This window comes from Rhamphochromis longiceps, linkage group LG18 (assembly GCF_057381845.1).
Source record: "Rhamphochromis longiceps isolate RC_006_pf linkage group LG18, R_longiceps_female_GT1.1, whole genome shotgun sequence".
NCBI classification, from domain to species: Eukaryota; Metazoa; Chordata; class Actinopteri; order Cichliformes; family Cichlidae; genus Rhamphochromis; species Rhamphochromis longiceps.
This window is the reverse complement of record NC_140574.1, coordinates 29,881,141-29,902,009: the sequence shown is the minus strand read 5'-3', so window position 1 is coordinate 29,902,009 and position 20,869 is coordinate 29,881,141. Positions and strand designations below refer to the sequence as shown.

Genomic DNA, 20,869 nt, shown 5'->3' with positions numbered 1-20,869 from the left:
CCACTCCCAACAGAAGCTGCAGCTGACGTTTGTGCACGATGCGTCAGAGAGCGTAGAGTGGGACAAGGCGGAGGACCCAAAGTTTCGTTGTGCAACACTTAGCAAAACTTTATCGATGGAGGGAAGGTGACAGACAGTGAAGAGGAGAGATAAGGACGGCATGCCTGAAGAACTATTTTTTGTGTTTGCTTTATACGGCGCATACAATAGGACCAAAAATAACAAAAATCTCATGGATGTTTTCAGTTATGAACTCAGGAGTTCAAGAAAGTGCTGATTTAGCCAAACTTCCCTTTTTTCTCTTCTCCTTTTCTTGATTGCTGTACAGGAAAACCTCAAAGTCAAACCCATTCTGACCTCTGACCGCGCAAAGTTTGAACTTCATAATAACCAAGGCATAAGTTCATCCCGGGATAATTGAACACCTATTCGAGGTTTTATGACTCATAGGCCAATGCAAGCAAGCAGAGTGAATAACTGAAGTTGCATCAGCAGCTTTGTGGCTTGGCAGAATAGAATTATGAAGTCATACCAGATCGTGGTGATGATGACACAGACAGCCCGATAAATATCAAAACCTGCCCTCCTGTACCAATCAGCATTAGATGGTTGCTTAATCAGCTACATCTAGAGGAGAGAAATGCTCTCACAGGCTACAGTAAGGCATTACAAATTACTATTACTTAGAATTAGGGCTGCCATAAGCAAGCAAAATATTTAGGTGATGTTAAATGTAAATGTTGGTCTTATTATTATCAATATATCCTTTAAACATGTTTCCGGATGAAATTGCAGATGCATAAGTTTAACCTTTTTAAAAATGTGGTGCATATGTTGATGTATACAGTTTGATATTCTTGTAGCTCAATCCACGTTTAGGCGATAAAGTATATCACTTTTTTTTCATTTCACTGTGTTCTATAGCTACAATTTCACCTGACATGCTGTGTACTGTATTTAAATTTAAAGCAGTAACAGACATTACAAGTTACTATAGCAATGCCGGGGGTTTTCCTAGGCATGACAATTAAGTCACTTGGTTCCCCTCTTTTATAATGGGAGAACCTCTGTAGTATTCCAGATCTTTGGAATTTTTGTGACAAATATGAGCCACTAAGAACAGCTATTTTCATACTTTCCATGTTCACAGTCAAAACATTCAGCCATGCTGGAAATCATTAGGACACATCTGTCCCCGGACCACACGTGTTGCCAAGTTTCATTGCAGCTAATCTAATTGTCAGTGAACATGTGAGCTTGTGGGGATACAAGAAGTAAAGTCTGGGTTTTACCTTAGGAAGAGTATCCTGATGTTGGTTTACAAAGTTTTAAAATTTTGGTGTGAACCTTCGTAATTCTTTATTTTTTAAAGATATTCAAGAGTGAACTTAAGTGTTGGACTAAATGTACCTTCGGCAAAGGTACAAGTTAGGTGCCAGCATGGCTGAGTAACAATGAGTTAAGGCATGTTTTTGCACTGTATGCCTGAGCGAAAACTTTCAATCTGTCAGTCCAAGAGGGGAAAAAACGTAGAAAAGAAAAAACAGCATTGACCATTCTGGAGGTGGTAGATTTAATAGTACTTTATCTTCTGTCACAGGACGCAGGCATATTGGGTCAAGCAGTCTGGGTTGGGGTTGAAGAGAGAAGGCCTGCAAAATGCATCAGCAAAGACACAGTAAACAGCACAGCCACAAGTCCGGAACATGAGTTTAACATTTAGTTAGGGACTTAATGGAACACAGAAATGTATTCATAAATGTCTAATCTAAGAGAGAGGGCTGTTATTATTTGAACCATTTGATGCAGAAATTAAAGGCCTAATGCATTTTTTTTACAATATAATTAGAAATAGCAGCTAAGAACCATAGATTTTTGTCATGATTTGTATTTTGAAAAGTGCAGAGGGTTTACCAGTCTTATTCTTGATTCTGTTGGCTTGGCACTAGCATGATAAATGGCTCAGACAACATTTGCGGCTTCTGCAGAGCGGTGGGCGTGAGAGGAAACATAAAGGTGACTTGGGTTCGCTGAGTATCTGAGTATAACAGATGGGACTGGGCCCTTGTTCTTATATTGTACTTGGGAAACTAAACACCCAGCAGCGGGCCAAAGGAAACTTCCTGGCTGTGAGAGACATAACTTATTAGGAGTTGGAAGAAACCTTTTATTTGTGTGTTATATACATTTTTTATTAAGAACAAAAAGTGAAAAACATTGGCTGTCATTTATTGTATATCATTTTACAATTGGATTTTTTTTTTCTCAGCAAACACACAGTAGGTTACTGTCGGACTGACCCTGTGTCTGTGAGAATATTTTTGGTATGTGTTGTATTGGTGTGTCTTTGTTAAAAAGTAACCAAGTTCCACTGACTTTTTTCAGTGGCGAGAGGATTAAAAAAAGCACAGAGAGCCAAAGCACACATTATGAGTTTAACATAAGAAGAAAGGGAAAATAAAAAAGACCCTCTGCACACCCATGTTATGCTAAAGGAATGCTTAAGGCAGTTCTTTTATCTGTGGGCTGGATAGCTTTTTTTGCATAAAGACTGGAAGACAAGTGGAAGAGGAGAAGTAAAGCATTTTGAATAAAAAAAGAATATAAAACTAAAAAAAAATCAAAACCCCTCATTAAACATTTGTAATGAAGAAGCAATCAGTTGCCATTTGCCTCTTTTTATTTTCTCTGTATTCAGTCTTTATTTAGGAAATTATGTAATTAATTAGATAATTTGTCTCTTATGTGTTAATTCATAGACATAGATGATGTTGTGTAGAAGTAGCCTGGAAACAGATCAGTTTAGCATAATAAGGGGAGTTTAAAATAATAGAGGGCTAGCTAAAAACAAGAAAATCAATTAATAAAATAAAGTAAGTAAAAAAATATTTCTAGAATGTTTCACATAAATTTCTTTAAAAAAAGCTACATTGTATTACTAAGCTAATTTTTTATTTTTTTATTTTTACCTTCGGGATAGATTATCTTGATCTGTTCTAAGTTCTGAAGCTAAGTGTCTTATTTAGCAACCAGACAAAGTTGTTTGTTGGCTAGAAATAGAACCACTCAAGCTCAGGAAAAGAATGTTTTATACACTTTATTCCTTTAAAAGCTTAAGAAGATAGACGTGGATTTAGCTCTAGGGTGGAGAAATAAATCCATTGCAAAAGTTTTCTCTGTAATATTAATCCTGCATCCTATCTGATCTGATTACATCTTCAACTCGTGATGGATTTTTACATTTAATCACTCATTTCGCAACCTTTACTTTGAAAGTGTACGTGCTCAGTTTCTGGGTTGCATCACACTTTTTCAACTTTTACTGCTCGGCATTTAGGTAACAAGTGTTTGCAGACAAGTCAGGACCTTCCATGCAAACTTAAGGTGACTGCAGCAATCTGCCATTGACCAAAGCGATCATAAGGCGTTTTCTTTCTTTTTTTTGGTACAGCCTCTTTGCAACCCATTGACTGGCAACAACCTCCAGGAACCATTTATCAACCAGTTTGGAAATACACATCTTTCCCTTTGCAACTGGTGATTGTATCATGTTCAGTATGTTGAGCTATTTGCTGGAAGTCTTTGTGCAAACACAGCTATTGCCTCTTGGTGGCATTTAAAAACAACAGAGGTCTGAGGCACTTGATTTCACTTTTAAGCCCCTTAGGCTGGATCCATCTTTTATGCTGTCTATGAGCACTCCTTGGGCTCAGTGGAGAACTTGTTTACCAAATGCTTTTATGGACACAACCCTTGTACTTTATTTGGTAGGGAGTTTGAAAAACACACCTTTTGAACAAGCTAGCTGTACCCCTTTTTATGTTAGGCTTGTTGCCATCACCAGCATCTAAACTAGTTTACTCCACCTCATCCACCCATCTTTAATAAAGAATTCAACCCTGAGATAGAGATGTTTCATTAAGCGTGACACAAACGTCATACCTAAAGCCTGGTAAATGGGAGTGGAGGATTTAACATTCAAAGTTCTGCTGTTGCCCCGATTAACATGACTCAACAAGATTCAGCGCATGACATCAACAGCTGTCTGTTTTATAGTGATGTGATGAAATCTGTCTATGCTGCACGCCTGCATAGACGGGATTTTCTTTTTTCATAATTGAAGCATTCCTTCACAGTTTGCCATGTTCAGGCTGATTCATGCACTGCTGCAGTTGCTCTGGAGATGAATACAAACAGACAGAGCCGACAGGAACTCTGCTGGAGAACAAACAATATCTCTGTTCTCCTGCGTCCCCGCTATCAGTTCTTTGTTCCCATAATTTAAAATGAGCAAATCCAGAGAAAGTAAGATTCTCTTTCATGCATGATTCAGCTCTCCGAGTTAAAGGCAGAGATATGTGCTTTCTGATAGCAAGTACCCTTTTTCAGGGACTTATCTAAATGTGGATCACAGAGTGTGTTCTATAGTATACAGATTGCAAAACTGACCGGACATTGTCTGTCTAAAACTTTATGGTTGTATATACTGCTTGAGCTCTTTTCAAGTGGAACTAGACTAATTGGAATGCAATCAAACCTGTAGTTAGGCTGTACAGGCTGAGTGGTAAAGAGATTTAGATCTGGTTGTTGCTTAGAGCTAAATGCTAATGTAAGCAAGCTATCAAGCACAGGCTGCTCAAAAAAAACCCTTTTCATTAATCCCTTTAGGGTAATTGTTGCTCCAGATTGTGGAAAGTGAAAATTGTATAGCTTAAGCACGAAGGATGTAATGTAATGTCCTGTAATGTTCAGCGGAGCCTTTAGTCTATCTCATCCTCTGGGTGGGATAATGATGCCCCTCTAGCAAACCAAACACTATTTAAAAGGTGGGAGACATAAATGGTAGAGAGAAGTTTTGACAGTATCCTCCACTGCACGACTGTGTAGTGATTGTCCAGCTCTACCCACAGGACTGAGACAGCTTTCTGAACGTATTTGTTTAGTCTCCTTGTATTGTGCAGCTTTAGCCTCAATGGCCAATTAAATGGAAGCAGATTCTACATACTGATAAGAAGGAATGTGAATATTATTTAGGACTTTTTTTTATCAATTCTGTTTATATGTCCAGTTCATTATTAACAGAGTTATTGATTCCTGATCTATTTTTGTGTAGAAAAAAAGCCCTGTGGAGGTTTCAACTTTTACTATCTGAATCTTAACACAGTGCAGCAACAAAGTAGACTAAAGGTTTGGATGTAAGCCTTTTATCTATTGGACAATTTGCATTTACTCATCATGACTAAAACTACAATGTTATATTACGATGAACTAGGACTGAAAAAGGAACACGGAATTGCAAAGCCTGCAGTTCCTCTGATGGCCACTTGAGGCTAGCTCTGAAAACAAACCCCACCCCATGACTGAAGTTTAAAGGTTGGCACAGAACAATGGTTTTGGCCCTGTTGGTAATTTCCTCCTTCTTAAGAACTGTACAACACATGTATTTCTGAAATAACCTTTGTATTTAGATTTTTTTAAGCTTAATGTTAGGGGTGTTAGCCAAGCCAAAACAGGCTAGCTGATGTTAGGTAGGCATCACCAGAGCTTAGTTGTGACTGAGCTATTTATGATCTGATAAATAAATTGGCCTGTTTCGAGGTTTTATAAGGGAAATTACAGTTTTATTAGTGTATTTATTAGCTTGTTAGCAGTAATTAGCAGTTGTGGACAAGCACTTATGAGTGCGATTTGATAATCCAGATTGATCGCGTCAGCTAAATGACTTTTCACCGTCCGGTTTAAATATGGTCATTTCCATCTTTTGTATACAGTCTATGGATAGGACATAATTTTGACAAATCTTTTGCACTTGCTGGCTGACTGTGTCATGGCTCTGAATGGCTAAAAATCTGTAAATAGTCTCCTTTCTGCTACAGCTGCCTGTGGGTTTTTTATTTGTTTCCTCTGCATGCATCATTTACCTGTGAAAAGTAGAACCTGCATTTCTCATCTGAAAGCACAATATTTCGACTTACATCACCTCTAACAGCACTCCCAGCCATTTACTGCATCCACAGATGCGTCACCTAGCCAGAAGAAGCACGCTGGCGTCAGAAGGATAAGTAATTGTTGTTACTTGAGACTGGCTCCAACAGCACTCTCCCATAAATACTGTTTAAAGTCTAGTATAAAAATGGTTTGGGATTTCTAGCTGAATTTTTCATTCTTAACAATTGTACAAGGTATCATCTTTCTTTCTTTTCTTTTTTTTTTTGTCAATATAGCATCAATTTGGATTTTGTTGACATTTTGTTGAAGTTAAGGGTGTGGCAGCTTTGACAAACAGGCAAGCTGAGACAGTAAGCTATAGCCGATCTCTGCCTCCTGTACATCCACTCAGTAATCTGGACCATGCTTGTTCCTTTCTGAAAATTTCATTAATGGAATTGCTAATCCAGCATAACAATGTGAACTGAAAAGTATGCACTTGTCCATAATGTCACAAATCTTCTAAATCTCCCCAGCAGCTGATTATGTTTCTTTCTATTTTCTGTATGGATTGGCTGGCATTTCTAATACCACACATTTCTAAATGCTTCTCTTTACCAACATCTCCTTGTGTGAGATCATTTTTCTTAGATACAACACATGGAAGGAGAACAGGACTGGTACTGATTGGCTCGATAGAAAGATCGAGCTGTATCAAAGGTAGAAATACACTAAAAAGTGAAGAGAGTGTGTTAGGAAAAATGTGCTTTGAATAAATGAAGAAAACGAGAGAGACAGAAGTTCAGAGGATTAATAAGGAGGAAGAGAGGGTAGCTGTGAAGAGGATGAAGAGTGGAAAGGCGGGTGGTCCAGATGTCATGGAGATGCCTCAGAGAGAGGACATTTGAACAGAATTTAACACAGTTCTGGAGCGTGAGGGGATGCCTGAGAAATGCAGAAGAAGTGAAGTGGCATTGATTTTCAAGAACAAAGGTCCAGAGCTGTAGTAACTACAGAGGGATAACGTTGATGAGTCAAACCGTGAAGCTACGCTGTTGAAGCTAGGTTAAGGGGAGAGGTGATGATCAGCGAGCAGCAGTGTTGATGAAGAAGTATAGAGAAGTTCACAAGTTACACTGTTTCATTGTGGATCTAGAGAAATGTGATAGGATGTCAACAGGAAGGAACTGTGGAACTGAGGAAGTCAGGAGGGGTAGATTGGTAAGTGAGGATGGAGACTTTGGGATGATGAAGACGAAGCTGACAGGCAGGAGGAAAACAGGAACACCGCAGAGAAGGTTCACGGAGGGTTCATGCAGAGGGTTGGTGTGACGGAAGAGGAAGCTGGGGATAGAGTGAGATGGAGACAGATGACAAAATCTTAACTTACATCACCTCTGATTAATTTAATTGTGCAACATTTACTGTAGCCACGGATATGTCATTTTTTGTAGTTTCAGATGAATGGGCTTTTGTTTTTCCGTTACACTACAGTCAAGTCCCAGCAGAAATCCAGAATGTTCTGCCCTGAGCAATAAAACCACTAACCCATGAACAAACAGTTATTAGGAAACAATGCCCCCACCCAAATGCAAAAAAGGTGGGATGCGGTAAAACTGCATTTTGACTGATTTGGTTAGAGCTCTCTCTTCACTTGTGGAATGTATCTATTAACCTTGAAATAACCATGTGTTGATGATAACTGTGATATTAAGAAAAAAAAGGTACTATGTTGATTTTGTCCTTTATTTTATTTTTATTTTATTTTATGCCTTTAGGCAAACCTTTTCAGTAGCTCTTGTAACACATTTGAGCTCAATCTGCCCAAAAAATACATTTTTGTTTTTATTTTTAAATCAACGTCATATCATTTTTGTGTAATTATGACGCCAAATTGTGATATTATGGCATTGCTACCATGAAAAAAGCACGTTTTTTGTTTGAGAATTATGAGGTTTAATTTGATAACCTTGCTGCCAGTTAAAAATCCCAAGAACATTAAAAGTGGCTTCCTATTTTATGCCCAACGAGACTGTTCTGTTTTGTGGGTTGGGATGGTGTAAGATGTCGACATTTGATTATCACAGGTTTTTTTTTAATTGACTCATATGCCTGTTGGGCACACCTCTGAACCCCCATCGAGAGGTCGTCCCGAATCAGCCTTTCAGGAAAGTAGCTATGCTGCCCTCTGCTGGTGTCAACCAATAAGGACATTGAAGAAAAGACAGCGACGTGCTAGTTACGGTAAATACAACCAGTTTTTATTTAGGCTACATAAATAAAGCCTTTTCGAGCATGGTGAACTATTTATTTATGTATTTGTTTATTTCTTTATCCATTCATTAATCTTTAAGGAAACTGTAATAATATTTGTCCGCGTGCTGTTACGTCATCATCACGCGTCAACGGCACAGTGCTTCTGTCTGACTTCTCTCACACGTGAGTAAAACGTTGCTTTACAGAAACGATATTAATATACACATTTTTCCGCAGAGTAACTTAGCAGTGTGGTTTAGTCATTCTTTAACATTTTGGGAAACCATCGTTTTTTTTTATTTTGGCAACGTTTTCGAGAGTTTGTGTTGTTGTTTGGAGTGCAGCACGTTAGCATGGACAGTCCCTGTGCCTGTTTGCATGTTTTAGTCGAACTCCTTCTAAAATAATGACAGCTTTATTTGTAGCCACTTTAACATTATGCCAATATTACCTTTTACCTGTAACAGCTTTTTAAAGTGCAATCTTGATCCGTATATGTTGCTAGGAAAGTGCAAAATAGGTGCAGCTATTTATTGAAACTTGCAAATATGCACGGAAAGAGAGTATATAGAGCAAAAAAACAGTGTGTGCAATGCTAATGGGTTTGAAAGTCAGTATTTGGTATTCTTTATTCCAGCCTGGACCCTGTTAGGCAAGCTCCCTTCTCTCCTTACTTCCTTCTGATATGCTGACAACGATTTGAACCAAACATTTTTATTAATCACTCCAAAAGTCCTGTTCCTGCTGATCTTTAGTCCCATTCTTGAGTAATATGGTATTCCTCAGTCTGTTCTCCCTGTTTCCCTTCCTTAAGATTTTTTTTTCTAGCCACTCTTTCACTGAAACCATTTCCGATGAGGCTTCAGCATAATCATCATCCATCTCTCAGGTTCTTTGCATAAGTGTTCTTTCCGATTTCTGAAAGACATGACTTTCAGATACTGTTAGCTTGCTGTAGGTAGCTTTTTAGACCTCCCAATGCTTCTTTTGTCCTTAAAATGTTCCCTAAATAGTTTTTTATTAGATTTTCTTCGGAGAATCACTTGTTTTTTTTCTTTGGAAATCACCTTTTCGCCGCACAGATACCATTTTATGCTGGTCAAATTGCGTTATCTTTAGCAGCTGATAACAAAATGTAACCAGTGTAAAACTGATTCTCTGCTAAGTTGTCTTTTATGTTTAGACACAGCGTTGGTTCAACCCTTAAGTTAGGTATTTTTTGTTTTGTTTTTAATGCTTGAATAACTCTGAAAATGGTGAGGTATGAGGACAAATGATTACATAAGCAGCCAGTGTCCAAAGAAAACTTTGGAAGACCTTCAAAGAGCCTGAAGCCCAAAGAGCCTTCGCTCAAGAGCTCTTTAGAAATCACAAGAACATCTGGGTCTGTGGAAGCAAAATATAAAGAAATGAGGGTTTGATCAAGTACTATATATCTATTGAAGTATAATAATCTGTCTTACTGGTAGCAAACATGCAGCAGTGTAATGAGATATGTTATGTAGTTAATTGGTTCAAATCTGCTTTAGAAACTAGCTTTATATTTCACTTGTATCCTCGTGGTTAAAGGTTCAAGATATGCTGTCAAAAGCAGAAGACAAGAAGCCACAGAAAGGGGGAGGAAAGAAGAGGAGGCATCCCGGAGAAGATGGAGGAGGAGAGAGGAAGAGGAGAGAAAGTCCAAAAGGAGAGAAGGGTCAGGGTGGCAAGAAGCGCTTGGACGCCCTCAGTGTGGGCTATTTCCGCCGTGTCGGAGAAAGGCTCAGTGAAGGCTTTGAAGATGATGAGGAGAGAGGTGAGAAAGGTCTTTTTTTCTGGGGATCTGAGTAAAGCACAGGACTGGAACTTTAAATAAGGGGTGCAGCAGAAGGTCACATTACACAGCACCATGTGCAGCCATGATTCATGAACTTTATCTTTTGAACTTGGCTGCCATAGGGAACAGAAAATCACAGACTAGTGATATGTGGAGCATCCTCTGCCGGCTTTGCTTGGATGAGGTCTGCTGAAGCAGACTTAGACTGTAGAGAAGAAACACATAAGCTGACAATTCATTAAATGCATTTTTTTCCAAGGTGTACATTTACTTATTCCATCTTCATAAATCGAATCATTTTTTCACATTTCTTGAACTGCGGGATATTGATCTGGTCGGTCAAGTATCAGAGGGGGCTGTTAATCAATGTCTGTACAGGTGACATTTTTCACTAGTTTTGCTTTTGGCTAGGGTCAGGTAACATGAGGTGATACATGGGCCCTACAGAGGTTGCACAGGTAGCCCAACTCCTACAGGATGTCACATCAATACGTACCATTGCCAGAAGGTTTGCTGTGTCTCCCAGCACAGTCTCAGGAGCATGGAGTAGATTTCATGCGACAGGCAGTTACTCTAGGAGACAGGGCCATAGAAGGTCCTTAAACTATCAGCAGGACCGATACCTGCTTCTTTGTGCAAGGAGGAACAGGTTGAGCACTGCCAGAGCTACAAAATGTAATTAATTATTTTTTTGAGCTGTTTATGTATAGTAGATTGAATATTTGTGAGTTTTGAGCACAGCACATAATCTGTGCACTGTACATACATCAGTTTGGCTGCTTTTCCCTTCAAGGTTGTGTCCTTAAAGTGGCGTCAGCATTCATGCTACATTTACGCTGGCTCACTTCTCGGAAGTTTTTTTAACCACTTCTACTTAAATTTTTTTTGGAGAAGAGGTTCAGGTTACAGGGAGCCAAATCTTTGTGTAAGTACTATCTTGGCTGGCCCAAAACCTCCTGTGTTTCCAGTGTACTCTTTACTCAGGATGGCACGCACCTCGACTGTTTATGCCAAATGTCCTGTCTCAGAATGTCACAGCCGAACTCCTCTGAACTCTGCTCCTCGCCACATTAGTTTGCTTTTTATTGGTTGATCTCACCTGGTTTATATCACCAGGATGTCCAAAAGAGGATAACAGGAAGTTGAGCCCCACGTGGAGCAAGAACAACTAAAGACAGCTCAAACTCCCCCGATTCACGGTACACTGGTGCCATGAATCAGGGCCCAAAACAAGAGAGGTTTGATTATTTAAATAACAAACTAGAAGATAATTGGTGGTGGGTTCAATAAGTTAATTAAATGTGTTTTCACACAAAGCTTGGTCCAGACTGTGAAGGTCGCTCAGAAGCTGTGTTCTTGTGCTTTCTGACTGATTAATTTCTGCATTCCCACAAACGACCATCTGTTGGAGGAATTAGCTGACCACCATTGGCGAACATCTTCAGCTCTGCTCTGCCACAGAGCCGATGGTGAATGCGACACATAAATCACCTCCAGCCTTTCCAGTTGCTTATGTAGCGAAGCAGATGGCAGGTTTATTTACTAGCATTAGATCTGCTGTCACATGTATATATAATGAAGAAAAAGAGGAGAAAGAAGAGAGAAGCCTGAATTGAAAAATGGTTTCAATCTGTGATTGATCGCCCTGTCCGTTTTATTTATTTATTTTAATCTCTATTTAATACAGTACCCACCACTACTTCATACCAAAGATGCCCACTCTGTTTTATGCTAATTAATTCATTGTGTTGACAAGTGATGTGTTAGTACGCAAAGTTGGTACTTTGTGTGTTTCTGGAGCAAAATCCTCCATTAAGTAATTGCTTTAAGAAAAACTGCCTGGAGCTGGATATAACCGTCTCTTGCACTGACCTCGACTTATTCACGTCATGCACTGATCTTAAATGACTGCTCATTGCACGTCCATTGCATCATTTTACCTTAAACATAACAAACAGCTTCCTCTCCCTCCTTCCATTATATTTCTGCTTTTAACTCCAGCAGCTTTCTTCTCTGTTTATACTCACCCCGTCTTTCACAGAGATGTTTGTGGAGAATGTCCTCACAGAAGTAAAAGGTAAAGCGGCCTTGGTGGCGACAGATCGGACCGGAAGCATCACTCTGCAGCGGCTGCTCCCGCTGTCCAGCCCCCAGCAGGTCGGGGAGGTGCTGGCTGAACTGGGTGGAGAATCGGGCTCAGAGTTTAAGGCGGTTTCTTGTGACCGGTGTGGAGGCCATGTTGTGGAGAGCGCAGTCAGACAGATGTCCAGGTGGATGGGTAAGTTCACACAAGTGTAAGTTTGCTTTACAAGTGAAATATCAATTCAGCTTCAGTTTAGTTTTATTTACACAGCTGTAAATTACAAAATCATTAACTTCAAAGTGATTTATATGGTAAGGTACCTACAATAATTCAGAGAAACCCCATCAATCAGATGACCCCCTATGAGTGAGCACTACTTTACTTTACTTTAAAAACTCTTTTTTTAAAGGGAAAAACCTCCAGTCAAACCAGGCTAAGGGAGGGTCGGCCATTTCCAGTGATCGGTTGGGAGTGAGGCGAGGGGGGGAGGGAAATGAACTGTGGAAGCTGGAAGAAGGATAAGAGTGATAAGAAGGGAAAACATTCCCATTTTCTACTGTGACAGAGAACAGCTGCGGTTGAGAAAATCGCACCAACCTAACTCCTGGTAGGACTCTGTCCTTTTTAGAGTCTTCAGAGAAGGAATCCTCTCCGCCCACAGAGGAGGAGGGAGAAGAAAGCTGTGGCCTGTTGGAGGCTCAGGTGTTGTCTTTCAGTCAGGTGGTGAGGGACAACGCTGCCGAGTTCATCAGACATGTTCACGGCTCACACGTGGTCCGCACGCTTTTACACGTGCTGGGAGGCTGCCTCGGACCACCTCGCACCGAAACCCGTCCAGGTAAATGCACGCAGACACACACTCACGCTGGTATGAAAAAAATGACGATTTTTAGTGGATACTTTTTCCCATTTAATTAGTTAAACAAAACACTCAAAACAACTACCCCTGAGGGTTATAGTTGTAGGGCGTCGTATTGAAAAAAATAAAAAGTGTGTTGCACTACTCTCTCTCTGCTCGTTCATGTCATATATTACACTTGATTTGGTTTCTTGAATATATTTTTTTAAGGTCAACTTTGATCTTGGGTGCAAACAGTGAAGGTCTGGATCAAATCCTTAGCCAACCTAGGTGCTCACGCCCCCTCATTGCTGTCTATTTCCATAAAAAATTGTGGGTAATATAAAATCTTTGCTGCTTTTCACACTTGGTGTGACCTTGACCTTGAGCTGATTTTCACAAAATTGAATCAGCTCGAGCTGTTATTGGTACCAACCATCACACAAACTTCAATACAAGAGCAGTAAATTTAGGTCAAAGTAATGAGTGATGTCACAAACTAACCACCTCCTATCATCAGTTTAAATTTGCTCTTTACATAAATACATTTATATGCATATGGAACTGTACCTACTGCAGCCCACCCGCAGTACATTAACGGCCTACCGTGGGGCTCCAGCCCTCACTTTGGGAATCCCTGTACTAAAATATGCAGCAACAGAGAACCGTGTGTGGTTGTTAGACCTCCAACAATGAGAAGCAACTTTATGCTGTTTTCTGAGCAGTTTTTGAGTTCCACAGCAGGATGCTCCTGTCTTTTTTTCAGGCCATGTTAAGTGGGAAAACAAACAAGCCGAAAAATATAAATGACTAAACTAACCGAGCACTCAAAGCACTTTTTATTATTCACCCTGTTAAACGCACATTTGTACAAGCGCTTTTTTCTGTGCCTAAACACCTTTTCTTAACATTCACACACACTCACCCTCCAGCGGATATGCATGCAGACTGGAGGAGCCAGAGATCAAACCGGATCAGATATTCTGGATAATCCTCTGGTCTGACTTCTAGATCATAATGATCATAATTTAGAAACAGGACTTCGTGTTTAAGATGTTCACATATGTCCTGCCAAAGGCCTGTTTTCCCATAGATTCTATAGAAACAGTCTTTTTGTAACCCAGGTACCCCTGTTAGCCAATAAAAGAATGGAGATTGAAAGCACTTAGCTGTTGGTAGGATTGTGTTTTCAGGCCTGGAAGCTACATCCATTATTTCACCCATAGATGAGTAGAATAAGCCGGCATCCATGTTTTTTTGGGGGTTTTTTGTGATCTTTACGTTTTGTCCAATTAGCAGCACATAAAGTATGCGGAGTTAACCTCTAGATGTTCCACTTTGCAAGATACCCATGCAGGCACAGGCTGTTATCACTGTAATCCGCTGACACCAAAGAACACGTGAAATACGATTATTCTCTGCCAGGTTCTGTAGCGATCCAGCTTGCTTTATTTGTTAGCTTTAGAGATAATGAGATCCCCAGGAAGCACAAGTCAAAAAGAATCTAAATACACATGCATAATGCGTGTATGCTAAGAGCTGACTGAGTTATGACTCAGAGAAAAAGTGCAAATTATGATACAAATTGCAGCAATTGGCTGAGAAGGCATGTAGAGTAGCTTAATTGGCAACACTGGCACTAGCTGACATTTGCTATACAGAGAAAGAGCTTTCGGTTCACCCTACGAAAAAAAAGCAATTTCTCCCATTTGGCCCGATGTCTCACTTCAGTTTCTTTTTCTGCAAGATGTAACAGAAGAAAAATACAGCTCTTGATCTGCTGGCTTTGTCAGTGCGCTTTTCTTTTGAGACTATGTCAGGCCCTTTATGCCAAGAGGTATATTCTTCTTCTTCTTCTTCTTCTTCTTCTTCTTCTTCTTCTTCTTCTTCGTGTTTTCTCTGTTCATATTCTTGTTTTTAACCAGGAGGAAAAGAGCGAAGCATCCCTCCTCAGCTGACAGACTTTGAGATTCCCACTTCCTTCTGGTACGAGCTTAAAGATCTTACAGAGACCTTGATGGAAAACATTAATTGTAAGTCATCTTTCATAAAATAATTGGTGGTTTTATTATTATGTTGGAATTTAACTGTTGTTGTATGATAGATGTTTTAAGTAGGTCATTAAAAAAAGAAAGCAGCAGTGTTGCCTCCCTCTTCCTGTGCTCTCCTGACTCTTGTAACATTTTTCTGGGAATCTGAAAACCATAGAAGCTGTTTTTGAATGCAGGCGAGGATTCGGAGTAAAGTCAAAGGGGAATTGCCTAAAGGCAGTCTTGAACAGAACGCTGACCAGCATGTGTTTAGAATTTATGTGCTCAATTCAAATTCTTGCAGTCGTAATATCAAAACAAAATGCACACGCTGCAGAGAAGCCTAAGTGGCTTTTAGTAGAGCTCTGTGTCAGAAAGAAATGCTGTTTAGTCCACAGTTTTTCCATTAGTTAACGTGCACACACACACACACACACACACACAGTCTCTGATTGAAACTATAGGCTTTAAACTGTAAGCCATTAATCTGACAGAGCAATGGTGGAATCTGGCACAGCAGACGCAGTTTAGCAGGCCTTGTAACATAAATTGTATTAAAATGAGATATTAAATGCAGTGTGGCTCCAATGCACGTTCAGTTTTCTGCATTTGGTGAATTTAAATTTTTTTTTTATGTCAGTGTGAGTTGAGTGATCAGAATTTTTTATTTGTCTATAATTTGAGGGAATAGAGTTGCAGTCGAAAGTTTGAACACATATTCACAATTTTCTGTCATTTATTTCACAATTTTCTGTCATTTGGCAAAAAACCCAAAGGTGGATAATTAAACATAACATGTATGGAATTGTGTAGTAAACATTATGTGTAACTTCCTTTAGACTTCAGCATTTCCCTTTAAATGTATTTCCTATGTTCCAGCTATCATACCAGGCTAACAAATATAGCTGGTGTCAACAAATACAACATCTATAATGGCTAAACAATAAAAACATAAACTATAGCTCAGTGCAAAATGACATTTATGTATCTCCCGAAAATCTGGGAAGGGTTATAAGGCCATTTCCAAGTAATTTAGAGTCCATCGCTCTGCAGGGAGAAGGATTATTCACAAGTGGAAAACATTCAAGGCATTCTTCCCAGGAGAGGATTCCCAGCAAATTCACCCCAAGTTTAGACTGCAATGCTCAAAGGAACTGCGAAAAAACAAAACGGACAACAAAACCCAGGAGCTACATTTCAGACACGACAGGCCACAGTTAAGATGTTAAATGTTAACATTCATGAGTGCACAGGTAGAAAAAGACTGAACAAGTACGGCTTGTTTGGAAGGATTGCCAAGACACAAAGCCTGTTAAAAGAACAGGAGGTGCCCACCAGGAGTGTTTTTTTTTTTCTTTCTTTTGCAGCCTGCAGCTTTTTTTAAATCTGCAGTTCTTCGAATGACCACTTGAGGCTGTACCCAGCTGTGGATTCAATCCATCCTTTCTTTTCCAGGATAATTGCTTAATAGCTGCGATTAAATAAACCCTCCTACATTAATTAAATTAGTCTGGTACAAAAAGCAATTTTATTTTCTAATTCTTCTCCTTCATAACTGTATGGAATTAGGTTTATTCTTATTCATTCATTTACCCATTGGGATATTTTAAAGAGAAATTATGAAAAAACTTCAGATGAGTGCTTGCTTCCAATTTCTTTTGACTGGTACTATTTCTTTAAAAATGTGGCCTCGATCACATTTTGCAGTTGTAGTGAAAGAAGAGTGTTTCAGTCTTATGATGGTCTCTCCTCTGGGTGGACCTACTTGTGGAAATGCTGCAAACATGCAACAGTGAATATTGTGTATTTTGTTAAGGCCGTTAGCACATAACACCTGCTTGTGTATGCAGTTTTACTCTTGTACTGCTGGTGGCAGTCACGCACTTGCAAAGACAGGGAAGACTACTACTACACAGTATTAAAGTATTCACACACAGTGTGTTTCAGTGTGGAAGCATCTTTTGTTTTGTTCATGATAGGGCACCTTTGTACTGGCAGGAAGTCTCAACGGTGCTTCTTCTCTTTGTAGTAAGTGTGACTGACGCTGTTGCCAGCGCAGTGTTCCAGACCATGCTGACTGTGTGTCACAGAAAACGGCCCAAACTCTGCAAACAGCTCCTCCGGCGCATCATGGAATACCTGACGAGTCGCAGCGCTGCTCCTGGAGTTAGGTAAGAGGCCAAAGTTTGCGTTTGTGAACCACTGAGTGTTTTTTCTTTCTTTATTTTAAGAATGTTGTGTTGTGTGACTTTTATTTCCCCGTAGTCCGCTTCTAGTCTTTCTGAAGGACCAGGCCTCCAGTCGCCTCATAGAGACCATCATACAGCTGTCCCACAAGCCACTTCTCCGCGGGCTCTACAAGAACCATCTCAAGGGCCAGCTGGTTGACCTCGCCCTCCATCCCATCGCCAACTTTCCCATCCAGAGGCTAACAGCAGCATCTGCCAAATACAAACTGGTAGGTCACACCTTGTGATTGAGAACGTGGGAGGGGTGATTTGCTGGAAATTTTCTCACCGGCTTCCTGGTGTCGTTCCTTTTTCCACAGTTCCTGAGAATATTTGATGAGCTGGTCCAGGGAGTGGAGGCAATCTTGGCCGCAGGTCACATGGGTGTGATAGTTCAGCTGGCAGAGAGCTGCGCAGAAAGTGAAGAGAGGCAGGACGAGATGATGCAATGCCTCCTCAATGTAAGCTTAAAAGAGGGTTTGTTGTTGAAGTGCAGGCCCACGTGGGCCCTGAGTGATTAGAACAACCTTTTTTTTCATTTATCCCTGTGTTATGATTGGTGTTGATGGAGCATAACAACTACTTCATGTTTGATTTGTGGATAATGAAGCCCTGTCGATGTGTTGCCTCCCAGGCTTTCCACTGCGCTGAGCCTGGCTCTAGACACGTCGCCTGCCTCCCTCTCTTCATGTCTCTGCTCACCTATGAGGTGTACTATCACTCTGACACCGCAGAGGGCAACATAAGCACGGAGGTAAACTGCTGGGAGGAAAAACATTTGTTTGATTGTAATTGTAGTGTTGGCGTTTCAGCTGGACTAACAGTGCAGCGCTTCACCAAAATACATGTTTCATCAGTTGTCAGGGTTTTTTCTAGATCCCACTGACCTCCATATGTTACCACGGATCCCGGCTGGTCCAGGCACTGGCTAAATTCAAGGAGCGCTCACTCCTCCTCAGCAGCCTGCGCACTCTGAGCCCTTCGGACCTGCTCAGTATGGCTACTGACCCCGCAGGCAGCCACGTCCTCCAGGCCCTAATCACCACATCCAGTGACAAGGGCAGGGGGAAGATCCTAAAGAGACTTGAGGTACGTGATACTTAATTCAGAAAGCAAAATTACTTCAAGTATTACATGTGTAAGTTTTAATGATCATTCTCTTTCCGTATCACGCTCTTTGTTGTTTCAGGGTCAGTACGTCCAGATGGCCTGCTCCAGGTTGGGCAGCCGGGTACTCGAAGCCGTGTGGAACAGCTCTTCAGTCGGTCAGAGGCAAAGTATCGCACAGGAACTAGGTAATAATGACAAACATTCTCTCTCAGAATCCCACTTTTCCTGTGACTCACTTCCCTATTCATGACTTCTGTTCCTGTCTCTCCTCCCCTTCTCAGTTCCAAGTGAAAGCCAGCTGAGGGCAGATCAGTTTGCTCGTCACGTGTGGGCCAAATTTGCTCTCTCCCACTTTGCACACAGAAGAGCCCACTGGCAGGAAATTCAGACGGGCGAGTCCAAGAAGCGGAAGCTTTTCAGTGACATTCTTGAATGACAAGTGCATATTTGTGAAGAATTGTTTTGTTGTGATTTTCTTTTTGATGTAAATAAAAAAAAATCTGAAAATATCTGTGTGTGTGCTGAATTAAAGTTTAGTTTTACCCAATGTATGCTATGGATTGTATGAATCAGCCTGACCTGTAGGGGGCACTGTAGGAACATGTATCATTTTAGACTTCATCCCATGGATGAGGTCTTCAGTTAACTAGAGCAACATTAGTTTAAATGTGTGAGCACGCAAGGCCCTTTTTAACATATTTTTAGTGTGTTGCTGAATAGTTACTGAATCCCCCTTATTTACACATTAACTAGGCACACACATAATAAACATGTAAAAGGGGTTTTGTTAGATTGGGGATGTAACAAAGAAAAGGAGTCAGATTCAAAGCATTTGTTAAAAAGCACCACCACCCACCAGTGAGTCTGACAATGAAATACATCTTAATCTTGAGCTCATCTAAATGTCATCTTTCCTCAGGATTCTTTCATGGAAATGCAAACAAATTCAGGCAGTTAGAAAATTGCTCAGTGCCTCAGCAGCGGGCAGGTTTTGTTGTTGGAGACACTTTTATTGATCATAAATTGATTTGAAGGAGGAAAGTCTTTATTTGGGAAGAGCTTCTCTTCTGAGAAGAATCACAGGGCTGGGAAGAGCAACCAGAAGAGAACCAGAGACTAAAGTACTCAAAATGCTGTCTATACAGTAGTGGGTGTGTTAAAAGCTGTTAATCCTTGTGGAATACCCCCACCCATCTTTCACTTGTCCTTTTAATCCATTTTATGAAACAAAGACTCAAAATACAGATGATAAAAATGGGCTAATTATTAAGGTGTTTCCAAAAGTAACCCAGTAAAGGAACTTGACTAAGATTTATGGCAGACTGATTTGGTATATCCAGATATTTTGATAGATCCTGTATACGTCCATTTAGCAATCTAGGGTTGCACACGTATATATATTTTGAGATGTGTATATTTGACTTCACAAATACATAAGTCACTTGAACCAAAGAGAGTGATATTACCAGCAGTGAAGAATCAGAATCAGAATTAGAATCAGAATGGGGTTTATTGCCAAATGTTGAGCAGGTTTACAACATTAGGAAATTGCTGCGGTGCTTCAGTGCAAACATGGTGTCATAAATAACACTTAAATAGACATGGAAAAAATAAAAGTAGGGATAAGAATTAAAAGTGCTACGTGGAAAGATATGTGCATGAGATATACATGAGATATATACATGAGAGTAAGAATTAAGAGTGCTACGTTGAAAGATATATACATGAGTGCAGGTGGTGATCAGTGCCAAACATGGAATGATACAGTGAACACAGCGTAGGGTCATGTGTTAGTGGCGGGGACAGTCATATGGTTATTGTTCATGTGTCCAACAGCAGAGGGGAAGAAACTGTTCTTATGGCGAGAGGTTCTGGTGCGGATGGACCGGAGCCTCCTGCCTGAGGGGAGCAGGTCAAATAGACTGTGTCCAGGGTGAGAAGGGTCAGCTGAGATCCGAGCTGCACGCCGCAATGTCCTGGAGGTGTACAGGTCCTGCAAAGATGGGAGTCTGCAGCCAATCACCTTCTCAGCAGAGCGCACAACACGCTGCAGTCTCTGTTTGTCCCTGATAGTGATATAGACCTGGTTATATCATTAATGTGTATATTCTTTGTGCTCTTGTTAGCTTCTATGTTACTTTTTCCAACAGGCTAACATGTGTCGTATAACATCAAGCGAACTGTATTTTCAGATACTGTAGCAAAATGCTTTTTCAAAAATAAAACTATAAGAAAACTATTTTGCTTACTTAGCAAAAAAATACACAAAAATAACTAGCTAAGGTAATAGAGAAAACACTAGGAACCACAAATGCTAATAGTAGTGCTGCATTCATAGAGAGTATAAAACCATAAATAGTTTAAGAAAAAAGATGCTAGTACTGAAGAAAAATTAAGCTAGCACTAGCATTAAGTATTAGCATAATTAGCATTAAGCGCCTCAAACCTGCATTTTATTTGGCCACCAGATGGCGATAGCTGTGGTTGTAAAAAGACTTCTGGTCCTATAGAAGTATATGAGAAAACTTGAGGTTACTCTATTCCGTAACCCCTGTTCTCTGATAATATGAGTGAGTTGTC

At 40.2% G+C, this 20,869-nt stretch overlaps 1 protein-coding gene across 1 annotated transcript; it reads left to right on the top strand.

The window, feature by feature from the left end:
- The first annotated feature begins 8,282 nt into the window (after window positions 1-8,282).
- nop9 (NOP9 nucleolar protein) lies at window positions 8,283-18,777 on the top strand. Its single transcript, XM_085389511.1, has 12 exons — window positions 8,283-8,367; window positions 9,754-9,979; window positions 12,042-12,278; window positions 12,712-12,921; window positions 14,847-14,954; window positions 16,981-17,122; window positions 17,217-17,409; window positions 17,500-17,640; window positions 17,814-17,933; window positions 18,056-18,268; window positions 18,369-18,474; window positions 18,571-18,777. The coding sequence occupies exons 2-12, from the start codon at window positions 9,763-9,765 to the stop codon at window positions 18,723-18,725; spliced, it is 1,842 nt and encodes a 613-aa protein (XP_085245637.1). The 5' UTR covers window positions 8,283-8,367; window positions 9,754-9,762; the 3' UTR covers window positions 18,726-18,777.
- The last annotated feature ends 2,092 nt before the right edge of the window (window positions 18,778-20,869 follow it).